At 48.4% G+C, this 19,767-nt stretch overlaps 2 protein-coding genes across 3 annotated transcripts in view; one reads left to right on the top strand and one right to left on the bottom strand.

Annotated features, from left to right (window-relative positions):
- TMEM183A (transmembrane protein 183A) overlaps positions 1–19,767 on the top strand; it is a 604,310-nt gene that overhangs the window by 109,586 nt on the left and 474,957 nt on the right. The window lies entirely within an intron of this gene.
- The window catches only part of SYT2 (synaptotagmin 2), a 115,288-nt gene continuing 95,968 nt past the window's right edge, over positions 448–19,767 (bottom strand). For both annotated transcript variants that reach the window (XM_050763964.1, XM_050763966.1), the window contains exons 2-9: positions 10,148–10,342; positions 8,995–9,161; positions 7,551–7,670; positions 6,927–7,094; positions 6,427–6,594; positions 4,921–5,038; positions 3,796–3,929; positions 448–1,537 (exon numbers count right to left, since the gene is read on the bottom strand). In XM_050763964.1, the coding sequence (XP_050619921.1) occupies positions 1,331–1,537; positions 3,796–3,929; positions 4,921–5,038; positions 6,427–6,594; positions 6,927–7,094; positions 7,551–7,670; positions 8,995–9,161; positions 10,148–10,325 (1,260 nt within the window). In that variant the 5' untranslated portion in view covers positions 10,326–10,342 and the 3' untranslated portion in view covers positions 448–1,330. The remainder of the gene's footprint in view (positions 1,538–3,795; positions 3,930–4,920; positions 5,039–6,426; positions 6,595–6,926; positions 7,095–7,550; positions 7,671–8,994; positions 9,162–10,147; positions 10,343–19,767) is intronic.

The raw sequence follows: 19,767 nt of genomic DNA, 5'->3' as shown, positions 1-19,767 counted from the left end.
AGAAGCCCCCTAATGGTAGGACGAGTCCTCCCTATAGGTCTCCCTGGGCCACTCCAGCTACCTATCAGCCCTCCAGCATGGAGGGCAGAAGGCCAAGGAAGCAAGGAGTGGGAGTCTGGGGGGAATTCCAGTGCTCCCCTATATCTCCACCCAGGAAATCTCAGCCATCTGTCCCCCATCCTCTTCTTACCACCCCCTTCTTACCTGGACCTCAGGGGAACTAAGAATATTTAAACTTTCCTTTTAAAGTTCTCTGGCTCTGCACAGATAACGTGTCTTCAGACAGTGTTGCTCCACTTAAAAGAGAAACAGAAGCAAAAGCACAGTGGGGAATAAATGCAAATGAACTGGGCTGCTTATATTCTGGAAAGGGAGAAAGCATCTGTGTTTCCCACTGGATGGGGTGACGATCCAGGAGTTTAATTTTGGTCTTTCTGGTAATAGGACTTCTGTTTCTTCATAGTTTGATATTTATTGTCAATAAGAGTGAGATTTTGGGACTGAGAGTCCCTGTTAGAGTCTGACCCAACTAGTGAATAGCTCATATCCATGAATGTCCCCGGAACCACACTTCTGGGGAAACCATGACTGGCAGGAGGAAGTCTTTGATGGCATCGTTTGGTCCTAGTTCTGAACACATCCAGTCTTCACATCTTGCTGCCTCCCAAATAGCCACCAAGAAGAGTATGAAAGCCCCAGCATCTGAACAGGATCCTGAGACTTTGCCATAGATGAGAGAAGATCTCCCACTTAGTGGACTTCTTCATGTCAGGGTCCCCAAAGAGCCTTCTTTTCCCACACAACTTTACTGTCCATGGCTCATTCCAGGAATGAAGAGAGATGCTCAAAGACACACACACCACACACCACACACCACACACGACACACACACATACACACACACACACACACGGATCATTAGCCACTGTGATGCCTTCCCTGTCAGGAAGCAGGATGTGCTGCCATTTTGTTGGTCCAAAAGGCTCAAAAAACAGGAAGTGCTGCAAGCTTGCGCCAGTAGAGGACCTCGCTTGGGGTGAGGCAGATGTGAAGCTTTGAAAGAGTCGGGGGAACTGTGATGGCATGCAGCAAGGGCAGCTCCTGGGACCATGAACAGAGCCAGGCTTCTCTTTCACCTCTTAGGGGACTCTCCTCACACAGCCATCAAAGGGAAGTTGGTCTTTAAAAAGAGAAAAACAAGGAAAAACAAGGACACAACCACCAACAAATGAAAGAAAAAAGAAAACCTCTAAGGTTGCATAACTGAGGTATTGATAGCTCTGGATCTTGTCAGTGTCCGTGAAAGGTGTGGGGTCCCAGCCGCTGCTGTCTACTTGTTCTTGCCCAGGAGTGCATCCACCTCCTCCTCAGGCTTGAGCGAGTGCCACTGGGCGATGGGCCTCCGGGGGTTGGCCAACATGTCAGACCAGTGCCGCAGCTCTGTGCCTGTGGCGTTGCTGCCCACGAAGATCTTGCCTATGGCTTCGTTCTTGCCCAGCTTGTCGTAGTCCAGCACAGTGACCACTACCTGGACTTTCTGCAAGGAAAACAAAGGAGGGAGGGAGTTGGCAGACAGAGACGTGGGATCCCATGACCAAATTTATCCTCCATCAACCTCTACTCCAAATGATTGGGAAGGAAAGGCCTCCTGAGGCTCCTTGGTTTCATCTGTGCTCCAGTGAAGACTGAATTGACATGGAAGCAGAGGCCACGCCTTTGGCAGCCTTTGTTTCTACCACTGGGCATTTATTGAGGGTGTACTGTGCTCTAGACACTGTTAAGCACTTGTAGGGGGAGAAGAGGGAAGGAAAAATGAAAAGATGAATTTCACCTCAATGAGATCAGCAGACATGTAACTGAAAACTTACAACATGAAGTGATAAAGGTTATCCTAGAGAGATAGGCACAAGGTACTGTGGAAACTCAGAGGAGGTGACAGTCCTGCTAGGGCCAATCAGAAAAGGCTTCACAGAAGAGGTGACTGGGACATGAAGTCTGAGAATTTCTCTAGGAGGACAAAAGAAGGAAGAGGATTCCAGGAAAACAGATTATCTTGCGTAGAGGCATAGAGACCTGAGAGTACATTTGGCATCTGAGAAACATTAGATAATCAGTCATTGAGGTACAGGGTGAGAAGCAGTGGGGCAGGAAATGAGACTGGTAGAGTAGGTTGGGGTCAGCTGAGGAGTTTGCATTTTGTCTTTCAGGCAAGCAGTAGGGGACTCCTGACGACTTTAAGTAAAGGAGTGTTGTGGACATTTGAGAGAGAGAGCCCTGGCATTGAGGTGGAAGATTCACTCAAGGAGGAGTGGGCCTGATGGCAGGGAAGAGACCCGTCAGAGGATGCTGGAGGGTCTGGGAGGATGGATCCCAAATACCTGAACCAAGGCAGGCACAATGGGGATGGGAAGTCAAAACCAGGTTGGAGGGGTATTTAGAGAGACAATCAAGAGGACTTGATGATCAGCTGGATTTGCTGAATGGTTGATGCCTTTTTCTCCTGTGACTCCAGCCAATTCAGATTCATCCTTCAGGACCAAGCTTTCTCTGGGAAGCCTCACTACAGTCCTCCACTTCATGGACATTGAAGCTGTCGTCTCATTGTGCTTTACTAGACTGTTTACTGGTGCCCTCCTGCTGTGAGGTCCTTGACAGCAAGGACCGTGTCGATTACACACTTATTTCCTCATCCCCTAGCAAGTGCCTAGCACTTAGGAAATGCTCAGTAAAGTATGTTGGATAAATGAGAAAGGAAAAAGGAAACAGTCAGTCTAAGGTGATGTCCAGGTTTCTGACTTGGGCCACTGGGTAGATGAGGGACTCTGGGGTCATTCATTGAAAACAGAATTCAGATGAAACAGGCTTGGCTGGGAAGAGGTAGGGAAAAGAACATTACATTGGTTTTAGAAATGTTGAATTTGAGATGCCTGGGTCAGGATGCTCTAGATGTAAAATTCTCTGTAATGAGGACTTCTCTTGGATTAACGTTATCACTGAGCTGCCCAATGTTCCCTTGAAGTATTCCATCAATAACATCATACACATCTCCATAGATGACAGTACCAACTCTGAAGATTCTCTTGCACCCTTGCCCCCAGCCCTCCTATGGGGAGGAGAGGGGGTGGGATCAGTTTACTACAAAGAAGGAGAGACCAAGACTCCATGATAATCGACCACTCTGCAAGCCCCCAGCTGAGCTTGACTCCCCGCCCAAATGGGTGGGTCAGCCTTGTCCTACCATATCCAGATCCCACTCATACCCGGAAATGGTAAAAACCAGACCTCATCTCCAATATTTACAGAGCTTGCTGGTGAGAAGGAAGGAAGAGTGGAGAAGGCTGGAAGGGTGGCGGGAAAGAGGAGAGGAAGCAAATCAGAGGAGTAGATGGAAAGGACCTAGAGAGCAGTAGAAGTGGGGCAGGGATGACCAAGACAGGATGCGGCTGGAGAGGATGGAGGTGGCAGCGGCCAGTCCCACCCTCTCAGCCAGCTCCCAACACCTCTGGCACCTTTGCTACACCCCCATACACCTGTGCGCATGACCATGGTCCTGCAAGTCCTAAAGGAATGATTTGCAGAATTTTTTGAATTAGTTCATGTTTATCTCATCAGAAAAGGGGGATCCCTGAAGCACTTGGGAAGGAGATCCCACCTAGACACCATTAGACCTCGAGCCTTCCCCCACCAAGAAAGGCTATTCCGTGGTCTCTGGATGAGTTCCCGCTCTTCAACCTCCCCATACATATTTGCCTCCCCAAACCCTGCTCCATGCCTAGGACCCCAGGGCTCCAGCACCTGAATCTGCTCGAAGGGGATCTCAAAGCTGAAGGACTCGTTGAAGTATGGGTTCAGGGTCTTCTTCTTCACGGTTGTCTTCTTCTTCTTGAGCCGCTTGCCATTCTGCATCAGGTGGATCTTCACATAGGGGTCTGCGGAGGGAGAATCCCAACCCCAGAGAGGTTCCCCTTAGCCCCCAGCCCTCCTGCCGAATGTACCAAGGCCTGCCCAGAGCATCGGTCAAGATGGGGTCTTCATTCCGCTGAGACCAGGCCCTCAGAAAGCCCCAGGTCACGCCATCCAGTTCAAAGGTGGCAAAAGACTTCACCTCAAGGACCAACTCTGACCAGTTGGTTGTGGCTTCCTGAAGCATTGGGTGGGGGGCATTTCTGAATCTAAGGCCTTGTGAGAAAGGGTATGGGGATTCATCTGTGATCCTGTGCTGGGGAGGGGGTGGGGAGTGCTAAAGTCAGGACACACATCTGCTGGGTCATGATCCCAGTCCAATCCTCCTAATCTTGCAGACGAGAAACTGAGGCCAAAGAACAGAAATGACCTGCCCTAGGTCACACAGCAGGCCAGTGACAGAGCCAGAGCTGGCATTGAAACATGCTGGTTGGAGCCCATGCCCAGGGCTGATTCTCTGGGAAGGCGGCTGAAGCAGCAGGCTTCATTCTCCAGAGCCCTGTGCCATGGCCAGCCCCATTCACTGCCAGGTAAATGTGATATTCAGAGCATCTTCCACCCCTTTCCCTCACCCTCCCCTTTCCAAGGCAGAGCCAGCAGAGCCTACAGCTTCTTCTGGAAACATGTCCCGATTGTGGTATCACGTTTTAGGCGAAGCCCTGCCCATTTCCCTGGGAGAAGTAAAATCGTAAGTCATGAACTTATCTGGGGATGAAATTTCTCTGATCCTTTTCTCTGTAGCCCACAGTGCAAGGCCAGAGAGCACTGGGAAGGCAGTTCTGACGGGGACAAGGGGCCCTTGGAGAAAAGGAGGGGCTGGGAAGCCAAGGCTCCACCGCTCCTCAAGGAGACATCTCAGTCCTAGGGCAGCAAACTGTTCCTGTTCACTGGAGTGTGCAAACTCTGCTAACTGGCTCGCTGGTGCCACCCAATGGCAGCCAGAAGCTCTCCACATACCTGAAAGGCCGCCCACATCCATCTTCTTGAGGTTCTTGGCCTCCAGGATGCAGACAGTGAGCTTCCCAGCCGTGGGCACATAGCGCAGGGAGGTACAGATGTCGCCCAGCTTCTCTGGCTATCCGGGGGAAAAGCAGGACTTGGGTCATCTCAGCCATCCTAGTGCCTCTCTCATGGCTGGCCTCTTTCTTGCCAAAATTAGCAAGGCAGTGACGTGTCCCTGCCTCCCTCATCACCAGTCCCCATATATGTGATGGCTGAGAAGGTCTTCCAGCATCTGATCTTGGGGCCCCCTGATGCAGTGCAACAAAGTCCCTGAAAGTGACAGGTTGGGACCTCAGGAGCCATGGGCTGAGGATGAGGGGGGTAGAGGACAGCTGTGGATCCCTGGGTGGATCTGAGATCTGGGAGGTTGGCAGTATATTTGGGCTCCTACCCCAGGCTCTGGTAAGGTGGAAAGGGGTGCAAGAAGCCCAGGGGTTAGCCACATGTCCACCTCCAAGGGCCCTGAGGGACTGAATGTCTCAGAAGCCTTCTTTCCCTGAACACTCCCACCCACCAAGGTCTCTCCTTGTGGACCATTCTACTTGTAGTATGATTTGTGGTTTTCGGAGCAATTTGCATCCCTTCCTTTGTTACTATCACTGCAACTCTTTCATGTAAACAAGACAAGAATTCTTCGTAACCAATGAGAAACTGAGGTTCCCAGAGGCCATGGTTTGCTCAAAGTCACACAACAATTTAGCACTGCAGGCAGGCCAAGGACCCAGGGCTCCTAATTCCTAAGGCCAACACCACACTGCAGAGTCAAAGCTGCTCAAAGTCAAAGCCACCCAGGGCAAGACTGACCACATCACACAGGTCCTGGTTCAGGTGTGCTGGACTTCCTCCCAGGCACAGGGGACAAAAAGGACAAAAGGATGTCTTAAGCTTCTCTACTCAGCCCTCCATCACTGCCTAGAGTGTGCTGGGTAGCAGGGCCCTGGCCAAAACAAATGATTGATGCCCAGAAGGAGGAATGGTTAAAATGGAGTTTTAGGTACATAGCAATTGCTCAGCAAATATTTACTGAGTGAATGGATGCTGTAGCAGTTCTGGGAGGACAAGTCCCTCTGCTGAGTATCCTTTAGAACAAACATGAGTTTCCTTATGGGTAAACTGAGGCACAGAGGCATGAATCACAGGCCTTAGGTAATAGCAGAAGCTTAGGAGTAACAGTAATAATGGCGTTTGTATTTATTTGAGTACCTACCAAATACCAGTCACTGCGCTAGGCACTTTATGCAGGTAGTGAATCCTCATCTGTAAAAAAAGACTAAAGGAGGGAACCCGAGTCCAAACAGTGTAAGCAACTTGCCCAGGTTCACACAGCCAGGCAGTGTGGAGCTGGGATTCTAACCCAGGTCGCCTGCCTCCAAAGCCCATCCTATTTCCATCATGCCAAGAGGTGGAAGCCCACTTGTACATTCGTGTTTTTGCCCGACCTGGCCTCATCTCTGCTCTTACCTCCTCCTTTTCCCCGCCTTGCAGGTCTCTCCACTCCTCAATGGGCTGGCCGAGGTCCACTGTGTTCATAGGCACCTTTACCTCTCCAATGATGTCATGTTTGGAGAAGCGGTCAAAGTCATAGATGGCCATCACCAGAGTTTTGCCCCCGAGCTCCTGGTATGGCACCTGCAGGGCACAAGCAGAATCAGAGGGGGCCGGAGCGATTCACGCACCTCCAGGGGTGCTATGGGCAGAGGCCTCTATTCCAGCCCACAGGGTCCCAGTTAGTGTGCGGAGACAGAGAAAGACCCAGGGCTTTTGGGGAGCAGAGTGTGAGGGTGGGGTGGGAGGGATCCCCATCCTCCAAAGAGGCCAGGGGGGCCCTGCAGTCCAGGCTGCCATTGTTCCAGGCTGAGCAATGGCTAAAGACCAAGGAAAGGTCTGTAGAACTCAGCGGAGAATTGGGATCAGGGAGGGATCAGGGAGGGAGCTGGAGTCACCCTTCCAGCCCTCAGCACCTTGAAGGTGAAGGTTTCATTGAAGGCAGGGTTCAGTGTCTTCCGATGGACTTTGGTCTCATATTTCTTCTTCTTGTCAGGAAGGAGGAAGACTTTGACATAAGGGTCTGAGGTGCCTCCCATGTCCAGGGCAGGCAGTTCAGCAGCCTGCAGAACGCCCACAGTAAGCTGTGGAGAGAGAGGGGAGAAGGGGCCTGAGTCTCAGGACAGTTCCAATACCACAACTGGCCCCAGACCCAGTTCCTACCAATTCCTTCCCAGAGGAGGCAGTTGGGGCAGGGGAATGAGGGGAGGCAGGCTGGTGCTAGAGAGGAAAATTGGTCTCCATTTCCACCCCAAGGAATTTGGAATGGCATTTAGGGAACCTGAAGTTGAAAGAGAAATTGCTTTGCCCAAGGTTGGTGGGCAGGTTAATAGCATAATCAACTTGGAACCTTTCGCAAAGCAGGCTGGTGGCCAAGCCAGCATCAATGTCCAGAGCTATAGGCCCTGCCGTTTCCAGCCTGCCTCATTCTAAGGGAAGAGCAGCGCCCACACATCTCCAAGGGAGCTGTTTCTATCCCCCTTCCACCCAACTCTCAGGTCTCTCCCCATTCCCCACTCTGCCCCCACAGCCCTGCATACCTGATTAGCCTGAAAATCATAGTCCAGGGAAAACTGCAGTTTGCCCAGGTTCTCTGGCTCTTTCTCCTCCTCCCCTTCACCTTCCCCCTCAGTCAGGCCTGTCTCTGCATCGTCGTCATCCTGTGGGAGCTGGGGGAGAGAGGGAACAAGTTAAAAGGGGAGGACAGAGGAGCCTGGCTTGGCGCAGGGTGATGGGAAACCAGCCCCTCTGTGGTAGACCCTGACTCAGAGCTGTGTGTGGTGGGGGTAAAAGAGGGAATGTGGCCCTGCCATGGGACCCTCCTTCATGGCCCATCAGAACCCCTAGGCAGCTCCTCTACCCCCAGCCCTGTGTTTGAGACATGACTGGTTTGGGCACCGCTCTCCTGCCTCTGAGGCACAGTGCGCCAAGGGACCAGGCCCGTGCCAAGTGCTTCATAGCTTCTGGAGGCTGGGGTGGGGGTGGGATTTGCTTCCCTTGTAAGCCCTCTCCCAAACACTTTCCCCAGCTCAGGCCCCACGTATCCTGGGCAAGACATACCAGAAGTACGGTCCAGGCAGACAGGAGCAGAGTGAGCCCACAGACGTGGAGAGAGAAAGAAGAAAGTGATATAAGAGAAAATCCTGCAGCTCAAACCAGCCCCTAAAGTCACCACAGCCACTCATCAAGACCAGGAAGGGCTACACCCAAGTCATCCTGGAACCCCTCCCAACACACACTCACACACACTGCAGGTTCCTTTTGGGCCCACATACACACACATACCTGCATGTGCACAGACATATACACACACACGTGCACTCAAAGGCCATTTAGATCCCTGGCTTCTGAGATCAAGCCCTTCCCTCCATCCTCCATATGGATTCCTTGAGCAAAAGATTCCTCCTAGTCACCCCCAAACAAACATGGGGGAAAGGGAAGCACGCAGGGGCCTCTGCAAACTTAAAACAAGAAAAGGAGCTTTCTAGGCTGACCAACACCAAAAGACAGGGGAAAATAAATTATGATATGATTAATGATGGATTCTACTTGGCTCTGTCTTAGTGCCTCAGGGCCACTCTTCTGCCTCATTTGATTCCTGCCCCATGCCCAGTTAGATGCCTCCCATGAGATATTGTCCTTCAGTCTCTCTGGCAGGAAAACACAGGGTTACCCAATGGTGTCTTGCTGGTGGGGGGGTGTCTCTTTCCAACATTTTGTCCTAGTAGCCTCACTGGGGGGGTCAATATATTGTTCTTCACTGTCTTTCCAGGGATGAGTTCATGCTAACACAGGAATAAGGCACCCCCTCCCAGGGACCTCTAGGTAGATGGTGTTATACTAGAGATGTAACTGAGAGAGCCAAGTTTTAAGGAGGGGAGGAGGTTTGGTTGTGGAAGCCCAGGAGCTTTTGCTTACCCTTTCAGCATCAGGAAAGCCTGGGCTGAGCCCCTTCCAGTCCCCCTCACAACCAATGTGCCCTACCTGACCCCCTTTCATGTCCTTCATGTTCATGGCATTCTTCATGCCTTTGCCCTTTTCCTTTTTGTTCTTCTTCTTCTTGCAGCAGCACTTCTTGCAGATGCAGAAGCAGCAGGTGAGAAGCAGGAGCCCAGCAACCACAGCAATGGCGATCAGTGCCCAGGGTGGTACTGCCCACACAGAGAAGATCCCGGGGTCAGCAGTGCCATGTCTTGCAGCCCCTGACCCCGTAGCATTGGCAAAAATGGGTGAGGAATGTGACTGCCCTCCCACAATGCCCACACCCCACATTTTAAAAGCCACACACCCATCAGTGATTTGTATGTGAGTTGCATATACTTTGCATGCCTTTTCATTAATACCTTGCTTTTTTATTTATTATTTATTGATTGATTGATTTTGCCTACTGCCCTTGTTGGCATAGCCCGTTAGCTGAGAGGTAGCAAGTAGGTGCATGCATGGAAGAATATCAGTTTAGCTCTATTGAGTTTTACTAGTGTGATCTGTGGAGTACTGTCTCACACTGGAGAGGATGGGATGATGCTTATCAGTCCCTTGGCCTCCACCCCTTTTGCCAAGTCTTGAGAGGCGTGATGCATAGCTGGATAGGCAGGCCAAGCTCCGTAAGATTGAGTCTGGACCTAGACCACTGCTGGGCTTTGCAAAACCCAGCTGTTTGGGGATAGGTCCTGAGCTGCTCTCCGTGGTTCTGAAGTACCATCTCCCACCAGTGTGACTGCTGCCCCTTAATCTGCATCTCTGGTGTCTCCTATACAGCTTCTGCCAGAAATTCAAAAGCAGCGAGGGCTTTTATTTTCTATCTTCCAACATAAATTTCAAAGTATTATTGGCAAACTTGAATAGTGACTTCTGTTTCATAATTTTTCATTGCCTTTTGGTTTCATCTTTGGACAGTTTTATAAGAACTTTTCTTCCCCTGAGAAGTTGAAGTGCATAAACCCCCTTGTTTGCCACATTAATGGCAGACCCTACTTCCCCCTCCCTGATTCCTGCAAGGGCTCTCCAAAAACCCAGCCTGAAATCTAAGCATTAGGAAAGAGCCCAGTCAATCACATCTCAGTGGTATCCCCAACGCTTCTTCACCTCTCCCAGACTCTAGCCTTGCCCCACCCTCTCAGCCACCAGGAACACTCACAGGGAATCTTGTTGATCTCATTGAAGAACTTTTCCTTCAATTTGGCAAACATGTCCTCCTGGCTCTCCGCAGGACCCCCACTCTCGGTGGAGTTATCCACGGGTCCAATGGGCATCGTGGTGGTGGTGGTGGCAGGAGCCACAATAGGCTCCTGGTTCCTCTTGAAAATGTTCCTCATGGTGGCAGAGGGAACAGCTGGGGACGAGAGGGGAAGAGGGCAGGGTGAGCATCCCGGAGGTCGTCTTCCCCTCAGAAAGCCCTGCCCAAAGGACCAGGAGAAGCTCTTTATAGATCAAAGATATTTTGTACAATATTAACAACTCTAGTAAACCAATAATAATAGACATCATCCAATTAGTACATGGTCAGTCTGGGCACCATAGCAAGACCCTGTCTTTAGAAATTTTTTTTTTTTTTTTTTTTTTTTGAGATGGAGTCTCGCTCGGTCGCCCAGGCTGGAGTGCAGTGGCCGGATCTCAGCTCACTACAAGCTCCGCCTCCTGGGTTCACGCCATTCTCCTGCCTCAGCCTCCTGAGTAGCTGGGACTACAGGCGCCCACCACCTCGCCCGGCTAGTTTTTTTTGTATTTTTTAGTAGAGACGGGGTTTCACTGTGTTAGCCAGGATGGTCCTGATCTCCTGACCTCGTGATCCGCCCATCTCGGCCTCCCAAAGTGCTGGGATTACAGGCTTGAGCCACCGTGCCCGGCCAGAAATTTTTTTTTTCTTAAATTAGGCATGGTGGAGGCTGAAGTGACAGAGGATCACTTGAGTCCAGGAGTTTGAGGTTGCATGAGCTATGGGTGACTAAGTAAGGTTCTGTCTCTTAAAAAAAAAAATAGTACATATATGTGTCAGGCACTATGCAAAGCAGTTTCTGTGCATTATTCATCTAATCCAAAAAATACCCTAATGGTTTTTATTGTTTCCATTTAACAGATGGGGAAACAGGTTCAGAGAGGTTAGACGGTTTTTCCAAGGTCACTTAGCTGTCAGTTCTGAAACTGAGATTTGAACTGGTCTGCCCAACTCCAGAGCCTGTATAGCTAAATCACTCTCCTATGTCTCATTTAAATCTAACCCTCTAGGAAGGAGATAAGGTTTTACACTAAGGGCTCCTCTTTCAACCTCTCTCCTTGACTTCCAAGGATTTCCAGATACTGCTCTGCCTAGATTCTCTGCCCAGCTCCATGACGCTTGAACTCTCCTCATCCCTGACTCCAATTCCTCCTCCTGCCCTCCAAGACTCCTCAGCCCTCTGTGGTTTCTTCACCGGCTCCCTCAGTGCTCACTCAGGGTTTGTTTTGACCTCTCCTGTAGGAAGACCCACATCTCCATCTCTAGCCCTTCCTCCCCGGTCTACTCTGTAGCCCCTACTCCAGGTTCATCTCTAGCCCTTCCTCCCTGGTCTACTGTGTAGCCACTACTCCAGGTTCATCTCTAGCCCTGCCCCACATGCAGATGCACATTAGCTTTCCTGCATCAAAGATGTAATGTTTATTAATAACAGAACCCCGACCTACTGTAGACAATTTGGGGAGAGAGAGAAATCCCCCCCATAATTCTACCTTCCAAATCAACTAGCATTTGGGGCATTCTATGCTGGCATTTTTTCTGAATATGTTTTACATGTTGAGACCATACTATATATAGTTTTTTTGGAAGATTTTTTACATAAAATTTCATAAGCCTTTTCCTGTATTGTTTTTTATTATTAAATAGTTACATAATATCCTACTACATGGTAACACCATAATTTGCTTAGCCATTCCACTATTAGATTAGGCAGTTTTCAACCTTTTGCTAGTAAAACACTGAGCATAAATGTTGGTCTTCATTTAAGGCAATGTTCTTAACGAGCTTCCAAACTCTACCCCCCACAATTCTGTCCTCTCCTCCAAGCTCGGGGCTACGCACTCATTTCTCAACTGAAAGTCCCATGAGGGCAGATCCTGTGTTGGCAACAGCACCCCTCGTGCCAAGCACACAGTGGGCACTCGGGGGATATTTGTTGACTGAGCTCCTCTGAAAGAACATAGCAGCATACACCCACAGGTATTCCAGGATGCAAGAATAAACAGCACAACTCCCTGAAGCATCCGTTTTACTGAATGGCAATTTACAGTATTTTAAAATTAAAACAAGCTGGAAATACAGAGTAGGATGCATACAGCACAAGAATTTAAAGAAAAAATGTGAGACTTTTCTCATTGCATGTAAGGGATGAGTTAACTCTCCTCTGGACTCAGGGTTCTTCTGAAGGAACGTTTTAGGAGCTCTTAAGTTCTGTCCCTTCCTTTAAAAACCTGCTGAGATCCCCTCCCCAGCCCTAGAGACTGCTCCAGCCCTAAGTACTTCTAGTGACCTGCACATTGATGCAATGTAGGTTCATTCACCAAGCATTTATTAAACTCTTACTACATGCCATGCTGAAATAGCCTTGACCCCAAAACTGATCTTGAAGTGAAAAACCAAGGTCCACTGGACACTTCACCTCTGGGGGCAAAGAGATGGGTCTGGTCTGGCAGGAACTTGATCCAGGGGATCAAGATCTGTGTCCAGAGCCTTCCGCCGTGTCCATCTCCCCTCACTTCTACCACACTGTGAAGGCCTCTGTGGCCTTTTTTTTAAAAAAAACAGCTTTATTGAGATGTAATTCATATATCTTATAAGTCACCCATTAAAGTATACAGTTCAGTGCATTTTATTGTATTCACAGAATGGTGGAACAATTAGCACAATCTAAGTTAAAACATTTTCGCCACCTCAAAAAGACACCCAGTCCCATTAGCAGTCACTCTCCATTCCCATCCTCTTCCCAGCTCCAGCAACCACTAATCTACTTTCTGACTCTATAGATTTGTCTATCCTAAACATTTCCTATTGATGGAATTATAAAATATGTGGTCTTTGTGACTGGCTTCTTTCATTTAGTATGATGTTTTCAAGGTTCATCCATGTTGTAGTATCAGTATCTCATTCCCTTTTTATTGCCACATAATATTCCATTGTGTAGGTAGAACAGTTTTTTTTTTTTTTTTTTTTTTTTTTTTTTTTTTTTTTTTTTTTTTTTGACAGGGTCTCACTCTGTCACCCAGGCTGGAGTGCAGTGGTACAACCATGGCTTACTATAGCCTTCACCTGCAGGGCTCAAGTGATCCTCCCACCTCAGCTTCCTGAGTAGCTGGAACTACAGGTGCATGCCATCACACCAGGCTAATTTTTGAATTTTTTGTAGATATGGAGTCTCCCTATATTGCCCAGGCTGGTCTCGAGCTCCTGGACTCAAGCAGTCCTCCCACTTCAGCCTCCTGAAACATTGGCATTACAGGCATGAGCCACTGCACCTTGCCTAGAACATATTTTATATTTATCCATTTATCAATTTATAAACATTTGGGTTATTTCCACTTTGGGCTATTTTATAACTAAATATAGCTAATAATATCCCACTTGCAAGATATTATGAATAATGCTGCTAAGAACATCCATGTATAAGTTTTTGCGTGGACATATGTTTTCATTTCTCTTGGGTATATACGTAGGTATGGAATTGCTGGTTCATAACTATGTTTGACATTTTAAGGTGCTGGCACCAATTTGTGTTCCCACCAGCAATGTATGAGGGTTCCAAGCTCTCCACATCCCAGACAACACTTGTTATTATGTCTTTTTGTTTATAGTAATCCTAGTGGAGGTGAAGTGGCATTTCATTGTAGTTTTGATTTGCATTTCCCTGATGACTAATGATGTTGCATATCTTTTCATGTGGTTATGGGCCCTTTGTATGTCTTCCATGGAGAAATACCTATTCAAATCCTTTGGTCATCTTAAAATATTTTGTCTTTTTATTATTGAGTTGTAAGAATTTTTATATATTCTGCATACCAGTTCCTTGTTGAACATATACTTTGCAAACATTTTCTCCCATTCTGGGGTTATATTTTCATTTTGTGTGTGTGGTGGTTTTTTGTTGTTGTTTTTGAGATGGAGTTTCACTCTTGTTGCCCAGGCTAGAGTGCAATGGCACAATCTCAGTTCACTGCGACCTCCGCCTCCCAGGTTCAAGCGATTCTCCTGCCTCAGCCTCCCAAGTAGCTGGGATTATTATAGGTGCTTACCACCATGCCTGGCTAATTTGTGTATTTTTAGTAGAGACAGGGTTTCACCATGTTGGCCAGGCTGGTCTCAAACTCCTGACCTCAGTTGATCCGGCCTCCTTGGCCTCCCAAAGTGCTGGGATGACAGGCATGAGCCACTGTGCCCTGTCATATTTTCAGTTTTTAATGATGTCCTTTGAAGCAAAAAGGTTTTCAATTTTGATGATGTCCAATTTAGCTATTTCTTTTGTTGCCATATTTTTGGTGCTATATATAAGAAACCATCACTAAATCTAAGGGCACTAAGATTTACTCCTATGTTTTCTTATGGGAGTTGTATAGTTTTAGCTCTCACATTCAAGTCTACAATCTACTTATTTTTTGATACAGGGTCTCACTCTGTCACCCAGGCTGAAGTGCAGTGGCATGATCATGGCTCACTGCAGCCATGGCCTCCTGAGCTCAAGTGATCCTCCAGCCTCAGCCTCCTGAGTAGCTAGGACTATAGCCATGTGCCATTACACCTGGCTAATTTTTAATTTTCTTCTAGAAATTAGGTTCCACTATGTTTCTACAATCCACTTTGAATATGGCATAAGGAAGGGGTTCACATTTATTCATTTGTATGTGGATATCCATTTGGTATAGTAACATTTGTTGAAAAGACTATTCTTTCCTCCATCCAATTGTCTTAGTTCCCTTGTAAAATATCAACTGACCATAAATATGAGGGTTTATTTCTGGACTCTCAATTCTATCTGTATGTCTAACCTCATGGCAATACCACACTGGTTTTATTTTTTATTACTTTTTTTAATAGCACTTGCCTACTCTTGACCATACTGTCTTGATTACTGTAGCTTTGTAGTAAGTTTTGAAATCAGGTAGAATGGGTCTTCCAACTTTTTTTTTTTTTTTTTTTTTTTAGCCAAGGTCTCACTTTGTCACCCAGGCCAGAGTACAGTGGCGTGAACATGGCTCACTGCAGCCTTGACCTCCCGGGCTCAGTTGATCCTCCCACCTCAGCCTTCTGAGTAGCTGGGACTACAGCCCCATGCTGCCACAACTGGCTAATTTTTGTATTTTTGTAGAGACGGGGTTTCACCATGCTGCCCAGGCTGGTCTCCAACTTCTGGGCTCATGCAATCTACTTGGCCTCCCAAAATGCTGGTACTACAGGCATGAACTACTGCACCAGGCCTTGTTCTTCCTTAATCAGGATTGTTTTGGCTATTCTGGGTTCCTTGCATTTCCATATGAATTTTAGGACCAGCTTGTTAATTTCTACAAAATAGCTGGAATTTTGATAGGTATTGTGTTGAATCTGTAGATCAGCTCAGGGATATCAACAATATTGAGTTTTACATTATTTTTCCACTTATTTAGACCTTTAATTTCTTTCAAGATTGTTTTGCAGTTTTCAACATACAAATCTTGCACTTCTTTTGTTCCTCGGTATCTTATTCTTTTTGATGTCATTATCAATGGAATTGTTTTCTTAATTTCACTTTCAGATTGTTCACTGCTAGTGTATAGAAATATAATAGATTTTCGTAGCTCAGTTTTGTACCCTGCCACATTGCCGAACTCTCATTTGTTTTTGTTTTTGTTTTTGAGACAGAGTCTTGCTCTATCGCCCAGGCTGGAGAGCAGTGGTGTGATCTCGGCTCACTGCAACTTCCGCCTCCTGGGCTCCAGCAATTCTCGTGCCTCAGTCTCTCGAGTAGCTGTGATTATAGGTGTGTGCCACCATGTCCGGCTAATTTTTGCATTTTTAGTAGAGATGGGGTTCCACCATGTTGGCCAGGCTGGTCTTGAACTCCTAACCTCAGGTGATCCACCTGCCTCCACCTCCCAAAATGCTGGGATTACAGGCATGAGGCACTGCGTTCAGCCAGAAATCATTTGTTCTAATAATTTGTGTGTGTGTGTGCATGTGTGTGTGTGCATGTGTGTGTGTGTTGGTGGATTCCTTAGGATTTTCTATATATAGAATCATGCAAATGAAGATAGTTTCCCATTTTCTTTTTCTTCCCTAATTGCCGTGGCTAGAACTTCCAGTCCACTGTTGAACAGAAGTGGTGACGGTGGGAATTCTTGTCTTTTTCCTGATCTTTGGGGGAAAATCTTTCAATCTTTCTCCATTTAATATAATGTTAGCTGTGGGCTTTTTGTAGATGCCATTTATCAGGTTGAGCCTAGCTCCTCCATTCTACCCTTGCCCCTGGATTGCAGTCCTCCTCCCCTTTCTGCACACAGCTCCCCACAGCCGGTGCACAGTCCCTACAGCACCCCACCCTCTCACTCTCCACTGTGGGGCGGGCAGGAGGCAGCACAGGCTGGGGGAAGAGGCTGAATGTAGTCCCAAGAATGCCAACCACTTGTCATTTGACTCCAAATAAATCCCTTTGTGAAACTTGATTTCCTTAATATAAAATTGTGAAAAATAATACCTACTTTTCAGAACTGCTGTGAAAAGTTTAAAAACAAATTTGGTTGTGTCTGGCACATAGAGAGCATTCAATAAATGTGGGTTGGATGTGAATCTGAGAAGTGTTCACTGAACCCTGTCTGAGGCACCTGGAAGTGGCCTTGGCACGGTACAGGGACCCAAGGTTCATGGCGGATGCGGGCTTTCTCTCTAAGACTGACCATCCAGAAATGGTCCTGTAGCAAAGTAAAGCTGCTTGGGAGTGAAATAAACCTGCCAGGAATGAAGATGCTGAATGCTCCAGAGGTTCAGGGAACCTGCAGGCCAGGAATGAAGGGGGAGAACTGCATCTCAGGAGTGTTGGAGTCCAAGAAAAGGAGATTAGACCTCCCCCTATACCCAGCAGGGACCACTGAAGGGTGCTGAGCAGTTGTAAGTGGGGGTTTGTAAAGTTAGCTCCATGGGGAGTGGAGCAGGGAGGCTGGTTCCACAGACCAGAAATGGTAAGGATCTGCACTAGGGTGGGAAGGTAGGGAATGGAGTAGAGAGAACAGATGTGAGAGACACATGCATGCATTCATTCATTCACTCACTCACTCACTCACTCAGGTATTTATTGAGCTCATATCATGCTTCCCTCATGGAACTTACCATGCACTTCACATAAGTGCATATAAAATTGTAATTATGAGAAGTGCAGGAAAGGAGAGCCATCTGGTGGTGGTGAGCATCTATAATGGGGCATACCTGAACTAATCTGGGAAAGCAAAAGTGCTTTCTTGAAAAATTGATGAGTGAACTGAGACCTGAAGGGTGAGTATTTATCCAGGTAAAGAGCAGATGCAAGGGCGGCCTAGGCAGAGAGCACAGCCTGTGCAAAGGCCCAGAGGTGGGATGCAGTGTGGTGAGTCCAAAGCCTGAGAGAAGGCCAGGGCAGCTGGAGTGGATGGAGGATGGTTCAGGGTGAGGTTGGCAGGCCGGGCAGGGCAGGATCAGGGGCACCATAGGCTGCATCAAGGAGTTTTGTCTTTCCCAAAGAGGAATGAGAAGCTGTGGGAGGCCTTTAAGGGTGGGGGCAGGGGTAACATGTACAAATGTATATTTTGAAAGTTTCACTTTGGCTGTAGTGAGTAAAAAGACTAGGATGGAGCATAACTCCAGAGGAAAGGGGGGAAAGGGTTGAAAACAACCAATAACAAATGTCTTATCATCCCTGAGCTCTTATGACAGACAGACAGTGTTCCCGGGGAATCCACCAGAGGAAAATGACTTAGAGCTTCAGAGAGGGAATGTGGGGAGTCCATGAAGCAGCAGATTGGAGGCTTTTCCAGACTCCAACACAACCAGGAAGCTATAGCTGCCCAGACAGCAAGGGAATAGAAGATGCCTGAGAAGGAGCCTCTTGGTCAAAGGCAGGCATGGCCAGTGGGCCCAGAGAGTGGATGGAGTGGATTCAGGGCCCACCTCTCAATTATGCACCCAGTACATGGCACCAGGTGCTGGGATCAGAAGCCTTGGGGCCATCCTCCCATCCATGTGGGGTCACCCCCCACATCCCAGGTGTCTGCAAATTCATCAACAACCCACAATGCTTTCCAAACCTGGCCACTTTCCACCCTCTACCTGGAGTACCACAGTAGCCTCCTATCTGGAAGCTTCCACTCCCCTCCACTCAGCCTGATCTCCACACTGCAGCCAGACTGATCTATTTTAAACCCTCCTGTGGCTTCTTGTCACATTTAGAGTAAGATCCCTGCCTGGCCTGGCCCCTGGCTGGCTCCCACAGGCATTTCCTGTCCCTGCTGTCAGTCACTCAGTTCCTGCCATGCTGGCCTCTTGCCACCAGCCACAAACCCACCAAACAGACCCCCATCCCCCAGCCTCGGTACTTACTCTCCCTCAGCCTAGAATACTGTTCCTGGAGAAATCTCCCTGACCTCCCCAGGACACCATCACCCCTCTAGTCTTCTTTTCCCACCATGGTCCGTGGTGCCTACAACTTCTTCCCAATTCCCTACACTCCCTTGGCATTTTTGTGGTACTCGCCTGGCAAAGTGCCAGCCCTGGAGAAATCCCACTGACAGCTTTCTCCTTCTCCATGGCTACCCCCGACTGTTGAGCCCCCTAGTGAGATCCCCCTACAGTACGAGGGCAGCCCGTGTCCCATCAGCCCTCAGGATCACCCAGGCCCTCTGCATTGCACAGAAACTGTGGGAAACGCCTCCCCACCAGCTTTGCCTCCTCCTCCAGTCTCCGCAGGCCTGTGGCTCCTTCACACCCCTCCTCTCTCTTTGCTGTTATTTTAAGGAAAAATAGAAGTGAGAAATCTCTCAAAATGTCCCAACCTCGGGTCAAACCACAGACCTTTCCTCCTGACCCCTTCTCAGTCGAGGGCTTTTCCTCTGGTTAAGCCAGTTCCCACTCCTGCGCAGGAGCCCTCCTGACTTCTCAGGAAGTCTTTTCCATCCCCACCGTTTCTTGTGCCTGACACTTCCCCCTTCCCTCGGCTGAGGCTGGATCAGTCCAGTTTATCACATTACCCACCAAAAATGAGCCTCACCTGCTACCTTGTTCTTCCCTTCCCTTTGTGACCACACACACTTGCACACACATACACATATGCACACACACATACACACGTGTGCACACACACACGCACACATGGTCCCCCTTTCTTCACGTTCACCTGACTCGTCAGCCCCTCCGTTGTGGCTTCTGCCCCATCCCTCTGCTGAAGTAGTTCTTTGTAAAGTCAGGATGAGGACCACAAGGTCACTAAACCCAGGGCACATTTTCATTTTCCTTGAGTTGGACCCCTGAGCTGTGGTCACCAGCTGGCCACTGCCTGCTTTCGTCATAACTGTGACTACTCCTCCTTCTGTTGCCTCAGGCTTGCTCTTGAGGTCCTTCCCTCCTCAGCTATGGTGTCTCCCTGTGTGGTTCCTTCCGCACCCTGGCATCAGTGCCATCCTCTTCTGTCAGAGTCAAACCACTTCTGAGCTCCAGGCCCACAGGTCAATCAGCCCCCAACATAGCCGCCTGATCTCCTGAGTCTCCTCTTGCTCACCTCCAGTCAGTTCCATATTTGC

The sequence above is a fragment of the Macaca thibetana genome, chromosome 1 (genome assembly GCF_024542745.1).
Source record: "Macaca thibetana thibetana isolate TM-01 chromosome 1, ASM2454274v1, whole genome shotgun sequence".
NCBI lineage: Eukaryota > Metazoa > Chordata > Mammalia > Primates > Cercopithecidae > Macaca > Macaca thibetana.
This window is presented reverse-complemented; position numbering and strand designations above follow the sequence as displayed.